The sequence below is a fragment of the Podarcis erhardii genome, assembly GCF_964252035.2.
Source record: "Podarcis erhardii genome assembly, chromosome: 5".
Taxonomy (NCBI): Eukaryota; Metazoa; Chordata; class Lepidosauria; order Squamata; family Lacertidae; genus Podarcis; species Podarcis erhardii.
The window spans coordinates 18,311,734-18,331,317 of record NC_138509.1 but is presented as its reverse complement, the minus strand read 5'-3'; the positions used below and the strand labels follow the sequence as shown (position 1 = coordinate 18,331,317).

Below are 19,584 nucleotides of genomic sequence, written 5' to 3'. Positions count from 1 at the left end.
AACATACTGAGAGGCTATCTGGATCCCCCCCCCCTTTTCAGTTTCACTGATTCTTGCCTAAGACGCTAGTCTTGTTTGTGTAAACATTCAAAATTTTTTCCTTATACAATTCACTAAGTACTTGCCTTGAAAAGCAGTGGCACATCTGGTGGGCAAAACTTAATTTTGATCCAGTTGCTGTGTGCGTGTGACCTTCAAAAATAGGTCTTCTGCAAAAGTGTGTTGAGGGTAAGCTAAGTCCCCTTCTCTTCTCCCATGAACTGCTGATAATCATAATTACTAGGACTAGGGGACTAAGGTCTGCAGCCTTTCAGTGCGTAGGTGAAGTGATTAGAAACACTGAACTAAAAAGGCACAAAGGAACACACCCCAAGTTAACTGAGCAACATAGGTTCAAAAGTCAAGAGTTGTATAATGTGAGTCCTTATAAAACTGCAGCTAGCAAGTACTGTCTTAAGAGATACTCCTTCTCACACAAGAGGGAATACCCTTTCTGAGAGTGAACAAGTATGGGTTGCAGTGGGCAGCATCTAAAAATGGATGCTTTCCCCCCTTCCAAAATCTTTATTCATACATGTGTCTTAAGCGTTCTTTAAATTGTTGGTGTTTTCTGCGGCCGTTTGCACAAGTAGATTCTCACCCTCCCTCTAACTTTAAAAAGTTACCTTCACTATTGTAAAATGGTACGAAAAAGCTTTCAGCTGTGATTTCCTTTCTTATCACTGAGGAAGCTCAGCAGTCCTGTGGAAGAGCAGCTGTATAACTGGAAAACAATCATTTCCTCTAAGACTGATTATTTCTTATGATAGATTTCCTTTCTTTCTTTCTCTCTCCCCCTCCCTCCCCCCAGGTTTTTGAAATACGGAAACCGTGAGAAGATGGCTCAGGAACTGAAGTATGGGGACATTGTGGAGAGACACCTCATAGATGGCGATATAGTCCTGTTCAATCGACAACCCTCTTTGCACAAGCTCAGCATCATGGCTCATATAGTAAGCATATCACTGCTGTGGTTCCCTGGGGCGTATTTATTTTTATTACCGTTCATCATCATAATTGGTCACCTAACACATACATTCATTAGTTCTTAAGGCTTTCATGCAAGAGTATTATTCTTCTGCAAGAGAAAAGGAGCTTGATCACTGATTTCTGCCTGCCAGGCTTCAGGTGTGATCTGTGTGATTTTTACATGATCCAAATAGTACATGTGGCCTGCTACCTTCTCCAACTTGAGTAGCTATTCCACAACTTCTGTAATTTCATCTGTGTGGTATGGCTACCATTGCCCCAGATCCAAGCTAAGTAGAACATTATTCAAGTCAGATAAGGAAATGATCATGATTTGGCTGCTATTGAGAGATTCAGAGGGCAACAACATGAGAACAGGCCTTTTCTGTGGTGGCTCCCCATCTGGAATGCTCTCCCCAGAAAGGCTCACCTAGTGCCATCATTACATGTCTTTAGGCTCCAGGTAAAAACACTCTTATTACCCAGGCCTTTGGCCATTAAATAATCTATGGCCTGTTAGATTGGGGGGGCTGTTATGATTATTATTTTATTATTATGTTGTGTATTATGTTCTTAATATTGCACACTGCCTTGGGATTTTGACTAAATAAATAAAATAACCCTAGGATCTTCTCCATTTCGCAGGAGAAGAGTTGTCATTCACAGAGGAGTTCCTTCTGTGATCACACCTCTCTTTCTGGACCATATTAGTCAGTTAAATCTAAAATTCAGGTTTCCTGATATGTGCCTGAGCAAAGCTGGCTCTGTGAATGCAGCAAGGTGGGATAGTAAAATCACCTTTGGGTTGCAGAGGAGCGGGGAGTACATTTTTAATGCTTCTCTGGTTCAGACGCCCAAACCTGTCTGCATGTATAAAACTAGCATTTTGGTAGGAGTGGGGGATGTCTCTAGGCCAGTCTGTTTTACTCTCTAGGCCAGTCTGTTTTACTCTCTAGGCCAGTCTGTGCTTTAGGTACAAGCCCAGATATCCTAATGCCATCATGTTTTCTCCTGTCTAAGAGTTGGGTAAAGTTATGGCTCACAATGCCTACATCATTACATTATCTTAAGCCTCCAGCAGTGCCAGGCAAAAATGAAATAAACTTGTCATTTGATGCAGCAAGTCCTCTCTCTTTTTTTGTAAAACTGAAATTATGTAAAAGCAAAAGCACAAATTTTCCAAGCGTTTTCCAAATGATACGTTCTGAATTCCTTGTATGTTTTACACAGTATTTTTTCCCCCCTCGATTTTTTTCTTTTGATATGTTTTTTCCAGGCTAGAGTAAAACCGCACCGGACTTTCAGATTTAATGAATGTGTCTGTACACCATACAATGCTGACTTTGATGGTGATGAGATGAATCTTCATCTTCCTCAAACTGAAGAAGCCAAAGCAGAAGCCCTTGTTCTGATGGGGGTAAGCAAAGTACTATTACGTACTATTGCCTGTTGAGATGGGGCAGGTTCACTGCCCGCTGCCTGATTTCTTTTACTAGTTGAAACCTTTTAAGAACTGCACAAAGTCTGCATTTTGCTAACTGCTTTCCTTCATGCTTCCACTTTGTGAGGAAGGGGAAGGAGTCGGAGATAAGTACAGAGGAAAGTTACTTAAAAGAAAACAGGGCAGAGAAACTGCTGAGGGCCAGATTTAGCCTGTGGGCCACAGTTTCGCCCCATGCCTTTTGTAGAACAATCTTGTCAGGATGGAATCATGTCTACACTGACTAGGCAGTAAAGCCCTATCAAACCCTAAACAGATTTATTGCATTAAGAAAATGCACTGGAATATAACATGTGTTTATATATGTCGCAGGGAGGAGTAGAAAGATCTTGTAGTAGTATGATCATGTACATTATAAGAGTTTTTGAAATATTGTGCCGTGTTTCCCTAGTTAATATATCTTCCTTCATCTAGACTAAAGCAAACTTGGTAACACCAAGAAATGGAGAGCCCCTTATTGCTGCAATTCAGGATTTCCTTACAGGTCTGTATTTGAAGTCAAATATGTGTTTACCTGTGTTATGAGACACTCATTTGTTTTCAAGACCTCTTAGATCTTCCTTGCTCATGCGTGATAGAATAATACCTCCTTGCAAAAAAAAGAATTATTACCATGGTGTCATTGTTATGGTGGTGCCTCTTCTGAAGAGGACTTTCCCTGCTGGGCATGCCACAGAGATGCATGGGTGTAGAGGTGACCAACGATCTGCAAAGGAGGGTTCTGTATGGACTGCAGGATTGCATCAGTATTGGAACTTCTTCACTGAAGACCTGGGCCTAAGTGTGGCCACTGCTGAGATATTCTTAATCTTTCCCTTGTTGTCTCTAGGATGTGTACAAGGAGAGATATGTGGTAAAATATTTGCCTTCATTGTTCTCTTTTTAAATACCTTTTGGTCTTTCTAGCATCCAAAATGCAACCTGCATGAAATTTATTTATTTATATTAATACAGATAATTAAGATGCATTTTTCTTTCACGCCACTGCAGTTCCATGTGATCTGATTACGTTTAAATGTATTGCCAGTATAGTGTATGTTACTCAGTGCCCTTTCTAGCTTATCCTCTTATACGGAAGTGTTTGCGTTGTGTTCTGTATTTCCCATTTTAGGGGCTTACCTCCTCACCCTCAAGGACACTTTCTTCGATCGAGCTAAAGCTTGTCAGATTATCGCTTCTATTCTGGTTGGCAAGGATGAGAAAATAAAAGTTCGCCTCCCACCGCCAGCAATTCTCAAGGTATGGAACATCTTGGAGCAAGAGTGCACACTTGAGTTTAGTCAGTACTAAATTGGCAAGGTTCTTTTGCCTGGATGTGGAACGGGTCTCCCTGGTGGTGTTGTATCAAAAAGCAAGCTCTGAGGAAGGGCAAGAGGCCTTTTTGGAGGGTGGCAAAGTCTCAAACTGGACAATAGCTGAAGACATCTGTCTCCCCTGTGACACTAAATGTCTTGCACTGCAGTTAATATACCATGTTGGGTTTCAAAAATGAATGTTCCCATCGCTGTTGCAGATAAAAATTTCCGTTGACCTTCAGCTGAGCACACGCTGCTTCAGTTATCGATGTAATTCTTACTGGCGAAAGGATAACCATAAGGGTTTCCCCATTAAATGAACCATCTCTGCAGTGCTTGGTTGCAAATTCTGATTACAAAGAGACGGGTCTTCTTCCATTTGGTGGAAGGGAGCAGACATATTTGTGTGGCTGTATCTTTTGACCTCTGCCTCATGGATTGAATAAAGGGCAGGTTTTAATCTGTGATTAAAGCTTCAGTTGATTGGTTTAATCAATTTAATTGGTAGAGATTGAAACCGTGGCACCATCCCATTGCTTAGAATCATAGAATTGAAGAACTGGAAAGGGACCACAAGGGTCATCTATCCCAACCCGCTGCAGGGCGGGAATCTTTTGCCCAACGTGGGGTTCGAACCCACGACCCTGCGATTAAGAGTCTCGTCCTCTACCAGCTGAGCTACATGTTGCTCCTTGACCTGGAATAGTTGAAAAGAAGTGGAAGAGTGGTTTGGAGTCCTAAAGTATAATGTTTTTGCATGTTCTAGTTCTATAACTTTAGTGGAAGCTCTTCTGCTTGTCTTCATAATCCTTTGTCCTCTTCCAGCCTGTAACCCTGTGGACAGGAAAGCAGGTCTTCGGTATCATTCTGAAGCCTAGTGACAGTTGTCCTGTCAAAGCCAACCTTCGAACCAAGGGCAAGCAGTATTGTGGCAAGGGAGAAGACTTGTGCAGCAACGATTCCTGTAAGTGGAGGTAGTGGGGAAGCCTGAGACTTGGCAACTGTAACTTATGACATACTTACTGGCCACTGGGTTTATTGGAGATTTGTGGTTTCTTCTTCTTCTTCAATTATTATTATTATTATTATTATTATTATTATTATTATTATTATTATTATTTGTACCCCACCCTCCCCAGCCAAGACCAGGCGCAGGGCGGCTAACAACCAATAATAAAAACATGTTGATTAAAATACAATTTAAAAAGATTAAAATACAACCTTAAAACATTAGGATGCAGCCTCTTCACAGGAGGAGAAATGAAAAATGGGGGGGGGGAATCAAACTTCTTCTACGCCAAAGGCCAGGTGGAACAATTCTGTCTTACAGGCCCTGCGGAAAAAATCAGATCCCGCAGGGCCCTGGTCTCATGAGGCAGAGCGTTCCACCAGGCCGGAGCCAGTGTTGAGAAGGCCCTGGCTCTGGTTGAGGCTAATCTAACTTCCTCAGGGCCCGGGACCTCTAGGGTGTTGCTATTTATGGATCTTAAGGTCCTCCGTGGGGAATACCAAGAGAGGCGGTCCCGTAGGTACGAGGGTCCTAGGCTGTGAAGGGCTTTAAAGGTCAAAACCAGCACTTTATATCTGACCCTGTACTCCACCGGGAGCCAGTGCAGCTGGAAAAACACTGGGTGAATATGCTCCCATGGCAGAGACCCTGTGAGGAGCCTCGCTGCAGCATTCTGCACCCGCTGGAGTTTCTGGGACAGCTTCAAGGGCAGCCCCGCGTAGAGCGAATTACAGTAGTCAACCCTGGAGGTGACCGAAAATACTTTTCAGATTATTAGCCGCATCCTTCTCCACACACCCCACGCGTGCTACTTGTCCCTTGAATGCTTTCCCTTCCCTCCCCACTTAAAACGTGGTTACAAAGCACAGATCCACATGGATCCTCAGGATTTTTGCACTGGGTCACCCCAAGTTCACCATCAGATCACATAGCATATCCATGGCTACAGCCTGCACCAAAAAACACACACGCACCCACTGTTTCATGGGGCTGCAATGGCGCAAAAACGTGGTTACAAAGCATGGCTCCACATGGATCCTCAGGATTTTTGCATTGGGCTACCCCAAACTCACCGTCAGATCACGTCTGTGGCCACAGCATGAACCACAAAAATCATACATCCACTGTTTCATTTAGAATATTTTTTTCTTGTTTTCCTCCTCTAAAAACTACGTGCATGTTATGGTCAGGTGCGTGTTATAGAGCGAAAAATACGGTAACTTAACTTGCTCATTTATTCATCTTCTTTAAATATATATTGTTATGAAACTGCAGGTTATTACAATAATCCTGCCAGTGTTTTTAACTGTTTACAATTTATCTGTAAATATTCAGTAAACCATTTCCATTCTTGTATAAAAAGTTTGTTATGTTGATTTCTTATTCTTCTGGTAAGTTTCACCATTTCTGCATATTCCATAAGTTTTTGTATCCATTCTTCCTTTGCTGGGACTTCTGCTTCTTTCCATTTTGGGGCAAGTAACATTCTTGCCACTGTAGTCGCATACATGACTAAATTTCTATACAGTTTGGGTAGTATAGAATTCCCATAATTCCCAAGAGAAAAGCTTCTGGGTTGTTTTTTTACAAATGTTATTTTAAACATCCTTTTCCTTTCATTGTATGTCATTTCCCAGTAAGCCTTAACCTTATCACAAGACCACCACATATGATAAGAAAAAAGAAAGAAGAATTGTGCTTTTAAGGTAGCAAGTGATAGTGTATCTTCCAAGGACCTTTTAAAATTATTATTTTATTCGGGACAGGTGAGATGTTTTCAGCAGACCAAAGAAAGTAACTTTGTGTACATAACACAACTTAAGGAATTCGCTGGCTGATAGAGGAAAATGGATCGAACTCTTTCTGTACCACATCAGTTTCCAAGCGTTCACAAGCCTCTGCTGTTTTGGTTTCTGCAGTTAAAAAAAAAGAGAATAATTTGCACCAAAGTGGCTCCCATACATGGTGGACGGATGGGCCTCAAGTGGTACACGTCTCTTTTGATCTGCCTTGAAGCATCTGCAACTAGAAAAGAAATTACTTGAGATCTGTCATTTCTAAGGAAAATTATCACTGTTTGGCAAGTGCAGTGCAGATGGCTCCTTTCATAGGAGCTGAACATTGGGCAAAACTGAACAATCTGACTTTGTGGGGAGGGTTGTTTTTATTTCTGAAACTAACTTAACCTTAGACCATTGTTCTAGTTGAAATCAAACTGTTAAACAGTCCCTAGATTATTTTTGGAATGAGAACAATGTTTATGAGGTTCTCGATTTGGACAAATGCTTGCAGCATGTTCTACAAAGAGAGGTTTACTTCGTTGGCCTTTTGTTGTAGAAAATACTGCTTAGACTCGCTTTGAAAGTCTTCTTGCTGCCCAAAAGCAGATGTTCCCAAGGAAGGTGTGGACGCCCGCAGCTCAATATTGAACCAGAAAGTCCTTTGGAGGATGCTATAGACCCCAGGCGAAAATGCACATCCATCTTATAGGTGCATGTTGAATGAAGAGACAGTCCTGCTTGTCTTGTCTATTAAATTAGCAAAGCCAGCTTTAGCTTTGCAGTCCTTGACATGTCAGAATAAGAAAAGGACTCCCCTTGTTTGAGAATTAGAGCTCACATACAGAAAGCCAGGCTCTTGTTTGACTGTGCTCAGTTATGTCTCTGTCCTTGTTTCAGTCTCTGTATTTATTCTTGTAACTAGTTTTAATTGTAAGAGGTCCCATGACCTGCATGGTTGAGAATTTGTGTTTGTTTATATGCCCTGGTGGCCTTCAACTGTTACAAAATACGAAATGACTGAAATATGCTTGGATTCTACCACCCACCCTCTCCGTCTTACAACTTGAGTTCTCATCGTTTCTGCATCTACCGTATAGGTTTCTGGGTGTGTTAAAGCACTGTTTTTCTAATTTGCAAACCAGGAACCACAACCGGGTAATGCCCTAATGTACACTAGGTTGCATAAGTAGCCCTGCCACCATTATTTTGAGAAGAGTTTCTTTAAGAGAAGGGATGAAATGTTGCCATTTTGGGGCTAAAAGTGGTCGTGAGTCTGAAAAAGCTGAAAATGGGAAGCTTAGGTTGACAAGCTTCTGACGTTTTTTTCCAGACGTTGCAATCCACAATAGTGAGTTGATGGCTGGCAGCATGGACAAAGGAACTTTAGGGTCTGGATCCAAGAATAATATCTTCTACATTTTGCTGAGAGATTGGGGACAAGTGGAGGCAGCTGATGCGATGTCACGGCTAGCCAGACTTGCTCCTGTCTACCTCTGTAAGTACCTTGAAAAGTGGCTTTCTGGTAATTTCATTCATTTTTTATTGCACTATGTTTCTATCCTGCGCTCCTTCCAAAGAGCTCAGGACAATGTGGTGCACAGTTCTTCCCCACCCCTGTTTATCTATCCTCACAACAACCCAGAGAGGAAAATTAGCTGAGAAATGTTGACTGAAATATCCTTGTGAGTTTTATGCCTGAATGAGGAATTGAATTCAGATCGTCCTAATTTTGACACTGTAACTGGTATACCACAATAGTTCTAAGAAGAGCCTCCACAGCTGACACTTCCTAGTCAAAACTGGAGTCAATACTAAGGTCTGGAATTTGTGTCTCCCTCTTCACTGAATTCACTGGGACCATGGCATGGTGGAGCTTAGAGTTGGATAACTTTTTTAAAAAGAGTCATTAAACTGCACAGGCATTGTACAAAGGAGGTAGTTGTTGTTCATCCCTAGTGATGCCACAGGTGCGTTCCAATAGATGCCACTTGTTTAGGGAAGAATTGTCTCTCTCTCTCTCTCTCTCTCTCTCTCTCACACACACACACACACACCCCAGTGACAAGATAATCAAATTTGAGTGCAGGAAAAGTACTGGCCTTGCAACAACAAAAATTATCTGGGTCCTGTGCAATGAGCACATAAGCCATAACTATGCCTATCAATTTATTCTCTGGAAAGGCCCAAAGAGACACAATGTCAAAATGTACCACAAGCCAGCAAGACCATTTACTAAAAATGCTACACTTTTAAAGCTAGTTCTGCTAGTTTTAGGAAAATCTAAACATATCTTGCATGGATAAGAAGTTAAACCCTGAAGTAACCTCGGATAAAATTCTCCGTGTGGCACTCAGTGAGCTGATGTGTACATTTGGCTGTTGTTTCCAAACACTTAGCTAATCGAGGATTTTCAATTGGAATTGGCGATGTGACTCCAGGACAGGGGCTGCTGAAGGCAAAGTATGAACTTCTGAATGCTGGGTACAAGAAATGTGATGAATATATTGATGCTTTGAAGACTGGCAAACTGCAGCAGCAACCTGGCTGTACAGCAGAAGAGACATTAGAGGTGAGTTGTATACCATCTGATAGAGAATTACTCATTCTTAGCAATGAATCAGAAGTCATGTTGTGTGCTGTTTGCTTATTTACCCTCTCAAGGGTGAAGCATAACTATTAAGATTCTGATTCAGCAAGTTGATTTGCTGTGATTTGGCCAAACAGTCCCAAAATGTGAAGGGGCCAAATCACAGTAAATCAATTTGCTGAATCAGAATCTTAATCTTCCCAAGGTTCCCAGGGAAAGAAACCTTCCCAAGGTTTCCCAGGGAAAGATTGCCACTTCTTGCTTCACCATAGGTGAACCCTCCTATCTCCTGATGGTTGAATATAGGGTTTCCCCTACCCAGGAAACAGGCACCTCCCAACAGCAATAAGTGCAGGAAAAAGAAAGAGGCAGTTTCTGGCCTCCCTGAATTCTGGGTCTTCTGAAGCACCAAAGGGGCCAGGCTGGGCCAAACCCCCACAGAAAGCCAGCACGTTTGTGAATTTGACAAAATTCTTGGTCGTGCCTCTGTTGTTGCAATGATCAGCCTACAGACCTTTCCTTTGGGACACTCTGCTTTTTCTTAGAATTTGCAAAGATACAACAATCTCTTTAGGGGAATTCTTGAAATGGTCAGCTTATTAATTGTAAGTCTCCTCCCAGGCGCTGATTCTGAAAGAGCTGTCTGTGATCAGAGACCATGCTGGCAGTGCCTGCCTTCGAGAACTAGACAAGAGTAACAGCCCCCTCGTCATGGCTCTTTGCGGTTCAAAAGGTAAGCTTGTGAGGACTTTAGAAAACAAATGGCTGCTGCCCACTTGTTCTTCTTTTTCTGTTGCCAATAAATAAAGAAGGCAGCAAAAGGTTATGGTTGCGGTTCAGACAACACTTAGCTCTAGAACAGGAAGCACAGGTTTAGATGTAATTCCAAGTGCATGCAGATAGTCTTTGAACCTGAGACAGCCCATATGACCAGCATCTATTTGAATCTGAATTGCATTGCCTGTTGGTGCACAGTTAGCAACCAAAGATCAGTGGCATTCCAATGTTATGCATTGTGGAGGCTGGCTTAAATGGCATGCTAGCAGCATGAAACACTGCACAGGTAAGTTTTGCTTCTGGTTTTTACATGGCAGCACCACATTTTAATTCGGAAACTTTCCCATGTCATTTCTATACCTCCTACATAGCACAGTTGCTTAAAGACCAAGCAGCTGCATCTGAAATTTGCGTTCAGTTGTTTGCTCTCTGTCCAATCTAGATAGATTGTTCTTAATTCATTGGGCTGTCATGTATGAGTGGGAATTTTGACTGCTTTTTTTTTTCCCCATGCAACATTGCAAACTGGTTCTCCAGCTCTGGTTGAACTGGCATGTCGAGTGCCAGCCCTTCCTATGTGAGGGTTCAATCAAACCCAACGCTCCCTGTTGGCATTCTGATAGGATAAGAATTCCATTTTGGGCACTTCGTGTGTGTTTTTTAAAAAAGGTAATGAGTACTAAAGCTTTTTGCACAGATCTGCATTAAATGCAAGCCCAACGTGATTCATAAATAATGGGGCACTTCTACAGTGGGTTGTATCCAGTGCTGCCACTTCAATTGTGCCACAGAAATTTTGCACTCTCTCCTGCCCTGCACACCCTCATAATCTGCTCCAGATTTTGAAAATGTGCACGCACATTCTCTTTTCTCTTTAATTTTTTTTACTAGTTTTGGTTTAGATTAGTTTGTCTTTTTTGTTGTAATGTGAAAAGTTTTAATAAAACTTAAAAAAAAAAAAGCGAATTTGCACATACAAGTAAAGTAGAGTGGGGCAGACCTCCATCACACAGTATGATGCTTTGGAACATGAGGCAAGCTGTGACCTACCTCTTTCTTTGTGGCGTTGTGTTTTTAGGCTCCTTCATTAACATCTCCCAGATGATTGCTTGCGTAGGACAGCAGGCTATCAGTGGCTCACGGGTGCCTGACGGCTTTGAGAACCGATCCTTGCCTCATTTTAAGAAGCATTCCAAGGTGAATAGCATTGCGGGACCTAAACAACCTTATGAAATGGGAAGGTGTGGGTTTGAATACTAAATGAAGACGGAATTTCTGGTGCAATGTAATGTCTGAACCGTTCAAATCTTGACTGCTGCGAACTCACAGGCTAATTTGCCTTGAGAAAACCTCCCTCTCTGCTCCTGCCTCCCTCCTCCTTGCACTTTGAGGATAATACAAATGACCTAACCTATAGGGTTGCCACAAGGACCAAGGCATGATAATGTGAAATAATTTGCTCTTAATTCAATTGAACAAGCTGAGTCGTTTGCTTTAGACTACTGGAGTTTAACTCCATAAGGATGTAACCGTTCCAGTGGGCAACTTGCCCAGATCTTGGTCTCTTCTCCCTCTCACTCCTCTTCCTTCTCCCCAGCCGCAAGTTGGCAGGCATCAAATTTAGAGCATTCTCCTCCTCTGTGTTGCCTATTATAGCTAGTTCTCTTCCCCACTCCCCGGGAAGCAGAGGGACCTGTGGCTTCTTGTATTGGAATTGGAATCCTCTAGAGACAACCAGGAATTGGTGAACTAAAAGCAAGAAAGTCGGGGGGGAGGTACTGCCGGTTATTTTGTACTCCATTCATCCTTCACTCTTGGCCATGTTGGCTTGGACCCATGAGAGCTGGGATCGAGCAACATCTGGAGGGCCATCAGTTCTTCACCCTTGGTGTAAGGGGTAAATACAGGACGTAAATGTTGGGAATCGGCCTGTGGTGAAGGAATTCCAAGAAGTTCAGCAATCACGCTAGATCGTTGCTATGGAAAACAATTCTGTGAACAACTGTTAACCTGTAGGAAATACTTTGGTAAGAGTGGAGCTTTTACTATAGGATATTTTACTGTGTGCATAAGGGCCACCCCTCCATCCTTTCTTGGCCTCACTGGCACTCCTAGGAGATGAGTTCTCACATTTTCTAGAGCTAATAATTTCATCTGTTCGTGCAGCACCTCTTGAAGAGGTACAGATAATAGCTGTAAAGATAATAGCTGTATTATCGTACCTGTAATACTGTATTTTTCCATGTATAAGATGTTTTTTGTTTGTTTGTTTGTTTGCTTGCTTAAAAACATTAGTCAAAAATTGGAGGTTGTCTTATACAGAGATGGTGAATGCACAGGGGTTTGGACTCTGGTGTGGGTGATTCTGGCTCTGGCCCGATTTTTAAATTTTGGATTAAAAAAAAATAAGGTAAAAGGGTAAAGGACCCCTGGACGGTTAAGTCCAGTCAAAGGCAACTACAGGGTTGTGGCGCTCATCTCGCTTCAGGCAAAGGGAGCCAGGCGTTTGTCCACAGACAGCTTTCTGGGAACGGCCATATAACACTGGTCTTGAAAGACCTACAGTGGCTCCCAGTACGTTTCTGAGCACAATTCAAAGTGTTGGTGGTGACCTTTAAAGCCCTAAAAGGCCTCGGTCCAGTATACCTAAAGGAGCGTCTCTACCTCCATCGTTCTGCCAGGACACTGAGGTCCAGCGCCGAGGGCCTTCTGGCAGTTCCCTCACTACGAGAAGCCAAGTTACAGGGAACCAGGCAGAGGGCCTTCTTGGTAGTGGCACCTGCCCTATGGAACGCCCTCCCACCAGATGTCAAAGAGAAAAATAACTACCACACTTTTAGAAGACATCTGAAGGCAGCCCTGTTTAGGGAAGCTTTTAATGTTTAATAGGTTATTGTATTTTAGTGTTCTATTGGAAGCTGCCCAGAGTGGCTGGGGAAACCCAGCCAGATGGGCAGTAAAAATAATAAATTGTTGTGGTGTTGTTGTTGTTATTCCGGGTCATGAGGCCAGCATGACTAAACCGCTTCTGGCACAACGGAACACCATGATGGAAACCAGAGTGCACGGAAACACCGTTTACCTTCCCTGCTGCAGCAGCACCTATTTATCTACTTGCACTGGTATGCTTTCGAAGTGCCAGGTTGGCAGAAGCTGGGATAGAGCAATGGGAGCATACTCTATCGCAGGGATTCAAACCACCGACCTTCCGATGAGCAAGCCCAAGAGGCTCAGTAGTTTAGACCACAACGCCACCCACATCTCCCAAAAAATAGGGGTTGCCTTATACATGGGAAAATACGGTATATGAAGTCTGAAAGTGTTCTCATGGTTTGCATGTTTGTTTATTATAATTTATATATAATTAACAAGGAGCTAAAGGTGGCATGTATGGTTGCCCATCTCTCTTTATTCTTACTGCAACCCTGAGAGGTAGGTTGGAGTGAAAGACAGTGACTGGCCCAACATCACCCAGGATGCTTCATAGTGTGCAACTTGGGTCTCCCCGGTCCTACTTTGACATTATTGGCCACTGCACCTCATTGACTCTGACTTCATTTTCTACTGCAGCACATTTCAGGTCTTTTTCTCCCCTCTTGCAGCTTCCAGCAGCGAAAGGTTTTGTTGCCAACAGCTTCTATTCTGGCTTGACGCCCACTGAGTTTTTCTTCCACACCATGGCTGGTCGAGAAGGCCTGGTTGATACTGCTGTAAAAACAGCTGAAACGGGATACATGCAGGTAACTTGGGGATACTTTGCTGTGGGAGGAGACCCTCTTAGTGTAGCAGAACACTCATGAGCAACTTCTATCCGTTACATGTAAAGGTTCGTTTTCCTTATCTAAGTCAAGAAAATAACTAGCATTCCTCTCCCAGTTTGTGGCCTCATTCTTCCTCAAGGTTCAATTCTGATGATGAAGAAGGAATCCTGTATCTCTAGAAATGTCTATACTACATCTATAGAAAGATTCCTATATCTGTAGACGTATATTGTGATTGTAGGAAATTTTGTTGGTCTTCCCTTTACAGTGGTACCTCGGGTTAAGAACCTAATTCGTTCTGGAGGTCTGTTCTTAACCTGAAACTGTTCTTAACCTGAAGCACCACTTTAGCTAATGGGGCCTCCTGCTGCCGCCGTGCCACCACTGCACAATTTCTGTTCTCATCCTGAAGCAAAGTTCTTAACCCGAGGTACTATTTCTGGCTTAGCGGAGTCTGTAACCTGAAGCGTATGTAACCCGAGGTACCACTGTATGTCCAATTTGTCTTTTTACCATGAGGGACAGCCTTGCAAAAACAGCAAACATTTATTGCAAGCTGTCTATATTCACCAGTGTTAATACACATGTAACGTGTTCATGACTAGAAAGAAAGACACCAGACTCCTTTCATTTTATCCATTTTTTTCTGTCTGGTTGCTTGGAGTCAATTCTTTCTATTTGCAGCTAACCAGCTAAGTAGTCATTTGGAAACCTGTGTGAGGCTGTTTCATATGAGAGGATTTTTGTCTCATCAGCTGAATTCTATGCAGCAAAGGAGCTCAAAACTCCAGATTATCCCCCCCGCCAAAAAAACCCCATCATACTTGGTCCTGCCTTCATCCCTTCTACAGGCTTCAATGCTTAGAAATGTGGGATGGGATGCATTTTTTTCAAATAATCTGCTTTTAAAAAATTGAGACTTTGATCAAGAACATTTAATGAGATTTATCCAAGCCAAACCAGGTAGCAATACCTCAAGAATTGTACCTTGAATGCCTTTAATGCAATATTAAGTGTTTGAAATGTTCCCTTAAAAGATTCAAATGGAGGGGGACTTTCAGTGTACTGGACTGCAATGGTTCCTATTTATTACACCACAGGTTATATTTCCAGACCTGTAATGACTCAAAATGCAGCACAGTTGCTCATCCTGCGTTTGGCAGTGCGAATTGGCCACCCCACCCACATTTTAGAAGTTTTGTAAACTACATTACTAGATAGGTCCTGAACGAGTTGTCTTCCCTTGCTTCCCAGAGACGGCTGGTGAAATCCCTTGAAGATCTGTGCTCACAGTATGACCTGACTGTCAGGAGTTCTACCGGTGACATCATACAGTTCATTTATGGCGGAGATGGCTTAGATCCTGCAGCTATGGAGGGGAAAGATGAACCTCTGGAGTTCAAGCGTGTCCTGGACAACATCAGAGTAAGTTAAAACGGTATCAATAAATGTCAACATACTACTGTAGCCTTATTAGACTTTACCGATTGGTGGGCTCTGCATTGCTCCCGGATGGGAGGAAGGAAGTCAAATGACACCGAGGGTTGGTTCAGAGAAAGAGTTCTTTATTTCTGCTCTCTGGAGCAGCAGAAAGGCACTCGCGTGGTCAGTCCACAGCAAGTCCAAAGAAATGAGAAATTTCATGCAGTATATATATCCTCCAGGCACCCTCTCCCCCTTCCCCAGGAATCCAGCCACGTCAGCTTGTACACGCAGGTTGACATCACAGATGTCCCTGCTCCAGCACTCTTAACCATAAAAGGGTTTTCCTTCCTGTACTCTTATCTTGGAGCAAGAGGTCACCAACTCCAAGAACACACTCTGGCTCTGTTCCCGGAGTAGGTCTGTGCATCAGAGTGTGGTCAGGACGTAAGATAAGACCTAGACATGTCATCTCTACTCCACTGGAACAGCCAAGGTCATTCCTTCACTACAAAGCTTGAAGGAAATCTTCATGTTGGATTTTAGTGAATGGACCTTCCAGTCCTCGTTTCAGCATCTACCAATTAAATATGCTACAGAATTCTTAATCTTGTATCTGTTTTCTTCCATCTGTCTTTGAGCTTGGATGACTCAGTTGGTTAGAGTGTGGGTCTACTGACACCAGTGTTGCAGGTTCGATTCCCTGTGTAGGACGGCTGCATATTTCTGCATTTCAAGGGGGTGGATCCTCAGGGTCCCTTCCAGCTGTACAATTATATGATTCTAATGGAGACTGGGGATCTTTGTAAGAATTGGGCTTTTTGCCCTAAATGATAGGATAGGTTAAAAAGCGGGAGGGGAGTTGGGCACATCCAGTTTGAAAGCATGTTAAATTGTCTGAAGGAATTAAATTGAAAAGGCCCTTGTAATGTGTCTGTGTACTCTTTGTTGTTTAAGGCAGTGTATCCAAGCCGAAGTGAGCCAGCACTTAGTAAAAATGAATTGGTGTTAACTGCTGAATCCATCATGAAGAAGAACGAATTCCTTTGCTGCCAGGACAGCTTCCTACAGGTGATGTCTTTGCGTCGTTTTCTTTTTCACACGATCATTAATCCTTTACAAACTGCTCTCCCCAGAACACAAAGCAGCACGATTCAGTAATCTTACATTTTTTCTGCTTCGGTAGCACCATCTCAGTTGTTAAATAGACAGATTTTGGGTTAAAATGCAGGTGTTTGTGCTCTGCCTTCTGAGGAATTGTTTTTACTTGCCAGTTAGGAACTGATGAGGTGCCTAAATATTCACTTTTAAAGGCAGCACTTTCTTGTAAATATGAGCCAGGGCTCTGTTGCTTTGATTTTCCGTGACTGGCATAATTATTGGTTTGCAATAGCAGGGATTTGGTTCAGAAAGAGCAATATTTCAATAACAGCAAAATACCTATTACTTTGTTTTTTTCCTGTTCTTTCTTGAAGGCGTTTACTGAAACAGGTTATGCAGTGTACAATGAGGTAATTGTAGCATGTGTGTGCACTATGTAGAACTTTATAGTGGCGACGCTTCTGGAATTGAAACTGTTTTGTATTACTAACCCCCAGTTCATATGTTCATTGGTGCTGGAACTTCCATCCACGGCTATTGGGTGGTTGCTCGAGAGCAATCAGGCAAGATCCCTCACTGGTCTTTTCAAAAGCTTTATTATCGGTGCAAAAACCTTTACAGCCCTTTGGTTCCACTGCCAACTCCTCAGTTCCCCAACCTTTGGGATTCTCCCCACAACACGAGGATCAATAAGGCACTGGACACACACCTTCCATGAACTTTCCTTCTTTCATTCAGATCTAGTGATCCCTCTCCCTGAATGCTGTTCTGCTCTGCACCACCCAAGCCACTTTCCAGAGTCCCTGGGACTCCCGTCTCACCCTCAAAAGTCCTGCTGTGTCAAGAAAAGCTTTTGTGGACTACAAGAAGTAATTTCAGATTAATCAGGAAAAGCAGGAGAGGCTCACTGAATTGCAGCTGAAGAAACAGAGCCCCAATCTAAAAGACTTCCGTTTGCTTACCTCAAGGTCCTAACAGGATTTGGGAGCCTGACTGATGAGGCTACTTCCCTATCAGTATTGATCCATCAGCTGTTTGAGTCGATATAATTCATATTTCTATGCTGCTTTTAATTCAAGTGAATCACAAAGCAGCCTACAAACAATAAATAACAATAGCAGAACAGAACATCACAAACACAAGTTTTGGAGGTTTACTATTTATTTATTCATTTCATAAAGCTCATACACTGCTTGATTGTAGGAAAAACCTCAAAACAGTTTACAAAGAAGATAAAACAATGATATTATCACAGTAAAAGTTTACAAAACAGACAGAAAGTTAAGCAACAATACAGTGGTGCCTCGCAAGACGAAAATAATTTGTGGAACAGGCATTATGGGGTGCATTATGGGGTAGTGCCAATTCTGCTGATCAAAGTGGTCAAGTGGACATATGTGGGTGCTCAGGTGATCTCGGAGATAAACTGTTACCAAGTGGTTAAAGGCTTTACATGCTACTAGTAACACCTTGAACTCTGCCCGGCAGTAAATCAACAACCAGCGCAGATGTTCAACGTTGACAAGTCCTTATTCGTGTCAGCAACCGTACTGCAGCATTCTGCACTAGCTCCTGGATCAAGCTCGAGTGAAGCCACACATAGAATGTGCTGCAGCAATCCAGTCTGTCCCTTCAATGCCTCTGCTGTATATAATGTTGTATTCATGTTGTTTTACTTTTAAAATTATTCAAATAGTCTGTACATGTAAGGTTCCCTGATGAATCCTCACCACATATACCTTATATTAAGGGAGCCTGCTCTTTTTATTTAGAGTTCTGCTTCCACCATTGTTTCCACCCAATACCTTACTCAATTTTTTAAAAAAATCCCTCGCACACTGTTGCTGGGTATATGTATGGGACAGACAGCTCAAGAATTTCATGTTTGAGAATTAAAGAGAATTCGTTAATGCTTATTTACAACATAATATAATGGATTTGCTTATTGGTAGACAGCAAAGTATTATACTATCAGATATCACTACCGATTGAAGAAAATAGTACATTAACTGTAACAGTGTTAGTGTTGCTTTAAGAAGATTCCCATGAACTTGTTCTAATCCTTACATGAAACCATTAACCAATTACCTTCTTATCTCCACCTCAGTTAACTCACAAGTTTATTCAGAGAACTTCACTGGAAGTCTTCTCTCTGGTCAGGAATTTGCCTGTTGCTGGATTGAGCCCTCCCGAAGGCGGCTGCTGGAGGTTTCTTCTCTCTTTTGGACCTCCTTAGCTTCTGCCTTCAGTGATTTCAGTTCTCGCATGAGCTTCTCACTCTTCCTCCTCCCCAAATGTTGCTGCTATTGCTTTCAGGCTCTGTCTCCAGGCTTCCTCTTCCTCCTTCAGAGTCACTTCTTGACTCAGCTTCCACAACTGAACCCCGCAAAGAGTGTGACAGGGCCGGCCCGCCCATGAGGCAGGCTGAACCAGCTGCCTTGGGCATCAGAATCCAAAGAGGGGGTGCCCCCCTCGGCCACCAGTGGAGAAGCGGCTTCCGGCGAAACGTCGCCGAAATCTCAGGAGATCTCGTGTGCTCCGTGAGATCTCACTGCAGCCCATCGCTGCTTCACAGGTGCCACCACACAAGCCAGGTGAGGGGCGCTTTGGCAGTGGGACACCACCATCCCGTTTTGCCTCAGGCGGCAAAACGCAACAGGTCCTGTCCCCCCCGAGTGCTGAATCTGCTTCTACATTCCATGCCAGCTAGAACTCTCCAACCCGTGTATTTGCACTGAAATTCTGAATGCTCATTGGCCTATAACTGTGGACCGTTGTCAGGAAGGAATTTTCACAAAGGGACCAATCATAAACCGACTTATTTTGGATGCTCCTGCCTGATGCATAAAGGTTGAGGTGCACTGATTAATTGAAACCTCACATTTTACATAGTTACCTCCCCTTAGCAACTGCCACTTGGCAGACTGTCAGCTGAACTCGCATATAACGTTTACCTTTCTGGCTCTAGCCAAGAGTAAATGGCTGGTGTTTTTCCCCTCTTTGCGCATTTTCATACTTTGTGTGTGTCCCTATTATCACAGTATTCTTGCATTTAAACTGTACCTCATCAAAAATGTAGTTTCTTCACAACAGGTGATAGCAGAGGTACCAAAAAAAAAAAAAAGCAGACGAGAGAGTGAAACCCCAGTAGAATAGCTGCAAACTATTCTCAGCAGTTGCTGAGGGAACCAAGTGGTGATGGCCTTATCGTGTCAGTCAATGGGGGGCATTTCTAAGTCTCCGCTGTTGCTAGGCTAACTTTAAAGTACATTTTCTGAAACTACAGTAGATGCAGCAGTTATACTTACTCCTCTGCTTTTTGAATATGTAATTGAGTGAACT

At 42.8% G+C, this 19,584-nt stretch overlaps 1 protein-coding gene across 2 annotated transcripts in view; it reads left to right on the top strand.

The window, feature by feature from the left end:
• Window positions 1-19,584, top strand: part of POLR3A (RNA polymerase III subunit A) — a 51,883-nt gene that overhangs the window by 12,673 nt on the left and 19,626 nt on the right. Inside the window, exons 10-22 of one of the 2 annotated variants that reach the window (XM_081864204.1) lie at window positions 851-992; window positions 2,285-2,425; window positions 2,924-2,993; window positions 3,621-3,748; window positions 4,630-4,768; window positions 7,925-8,089; window positions 8,991-9,163; window positions 9,803-9,914; window positions 11,037-11,155; window positions 13,561-13,698; window positions 14,974-15,144; window positions 16,099-16,212; window positions 16,617-16,652. In XM_081864204.1, the coding sequence (XP_081720330.1) occupies window positions 851-992; window positions 2,285-2,425; window positions 2,924-2,993; window positions 3,621-3,748; window positions 4,630-4,768; window positions 7,925-8,089; window positions 8,991-9,163; window positions 9,803-9,914; window positions 11,037-11,155; window positions 13,561-13,698; window positions 14,974-15,144; window positions 16,099-16,212; window positions 16,617-16,652 (1,648 nt within the window). The remainder of the gene's footprint in view (window positions 1-850; window positions 993-2,284; window positions 2,426-2,923; window positions 2,994-3,620; window positions 3,749-4,629; window positions 4,769-7,924; window positions 8,090-8,990; window positions 9,164-9,802; window positions 9,915-11,036; window positions 11,156-13,560; window positions 13,699-14,973; window positions 15,145-16,098; window positions 16,213-16,616; window positions 16,653-19,584) is intronic. The other variant, XM_081864205.1, reaches the window with a different exon arrangement.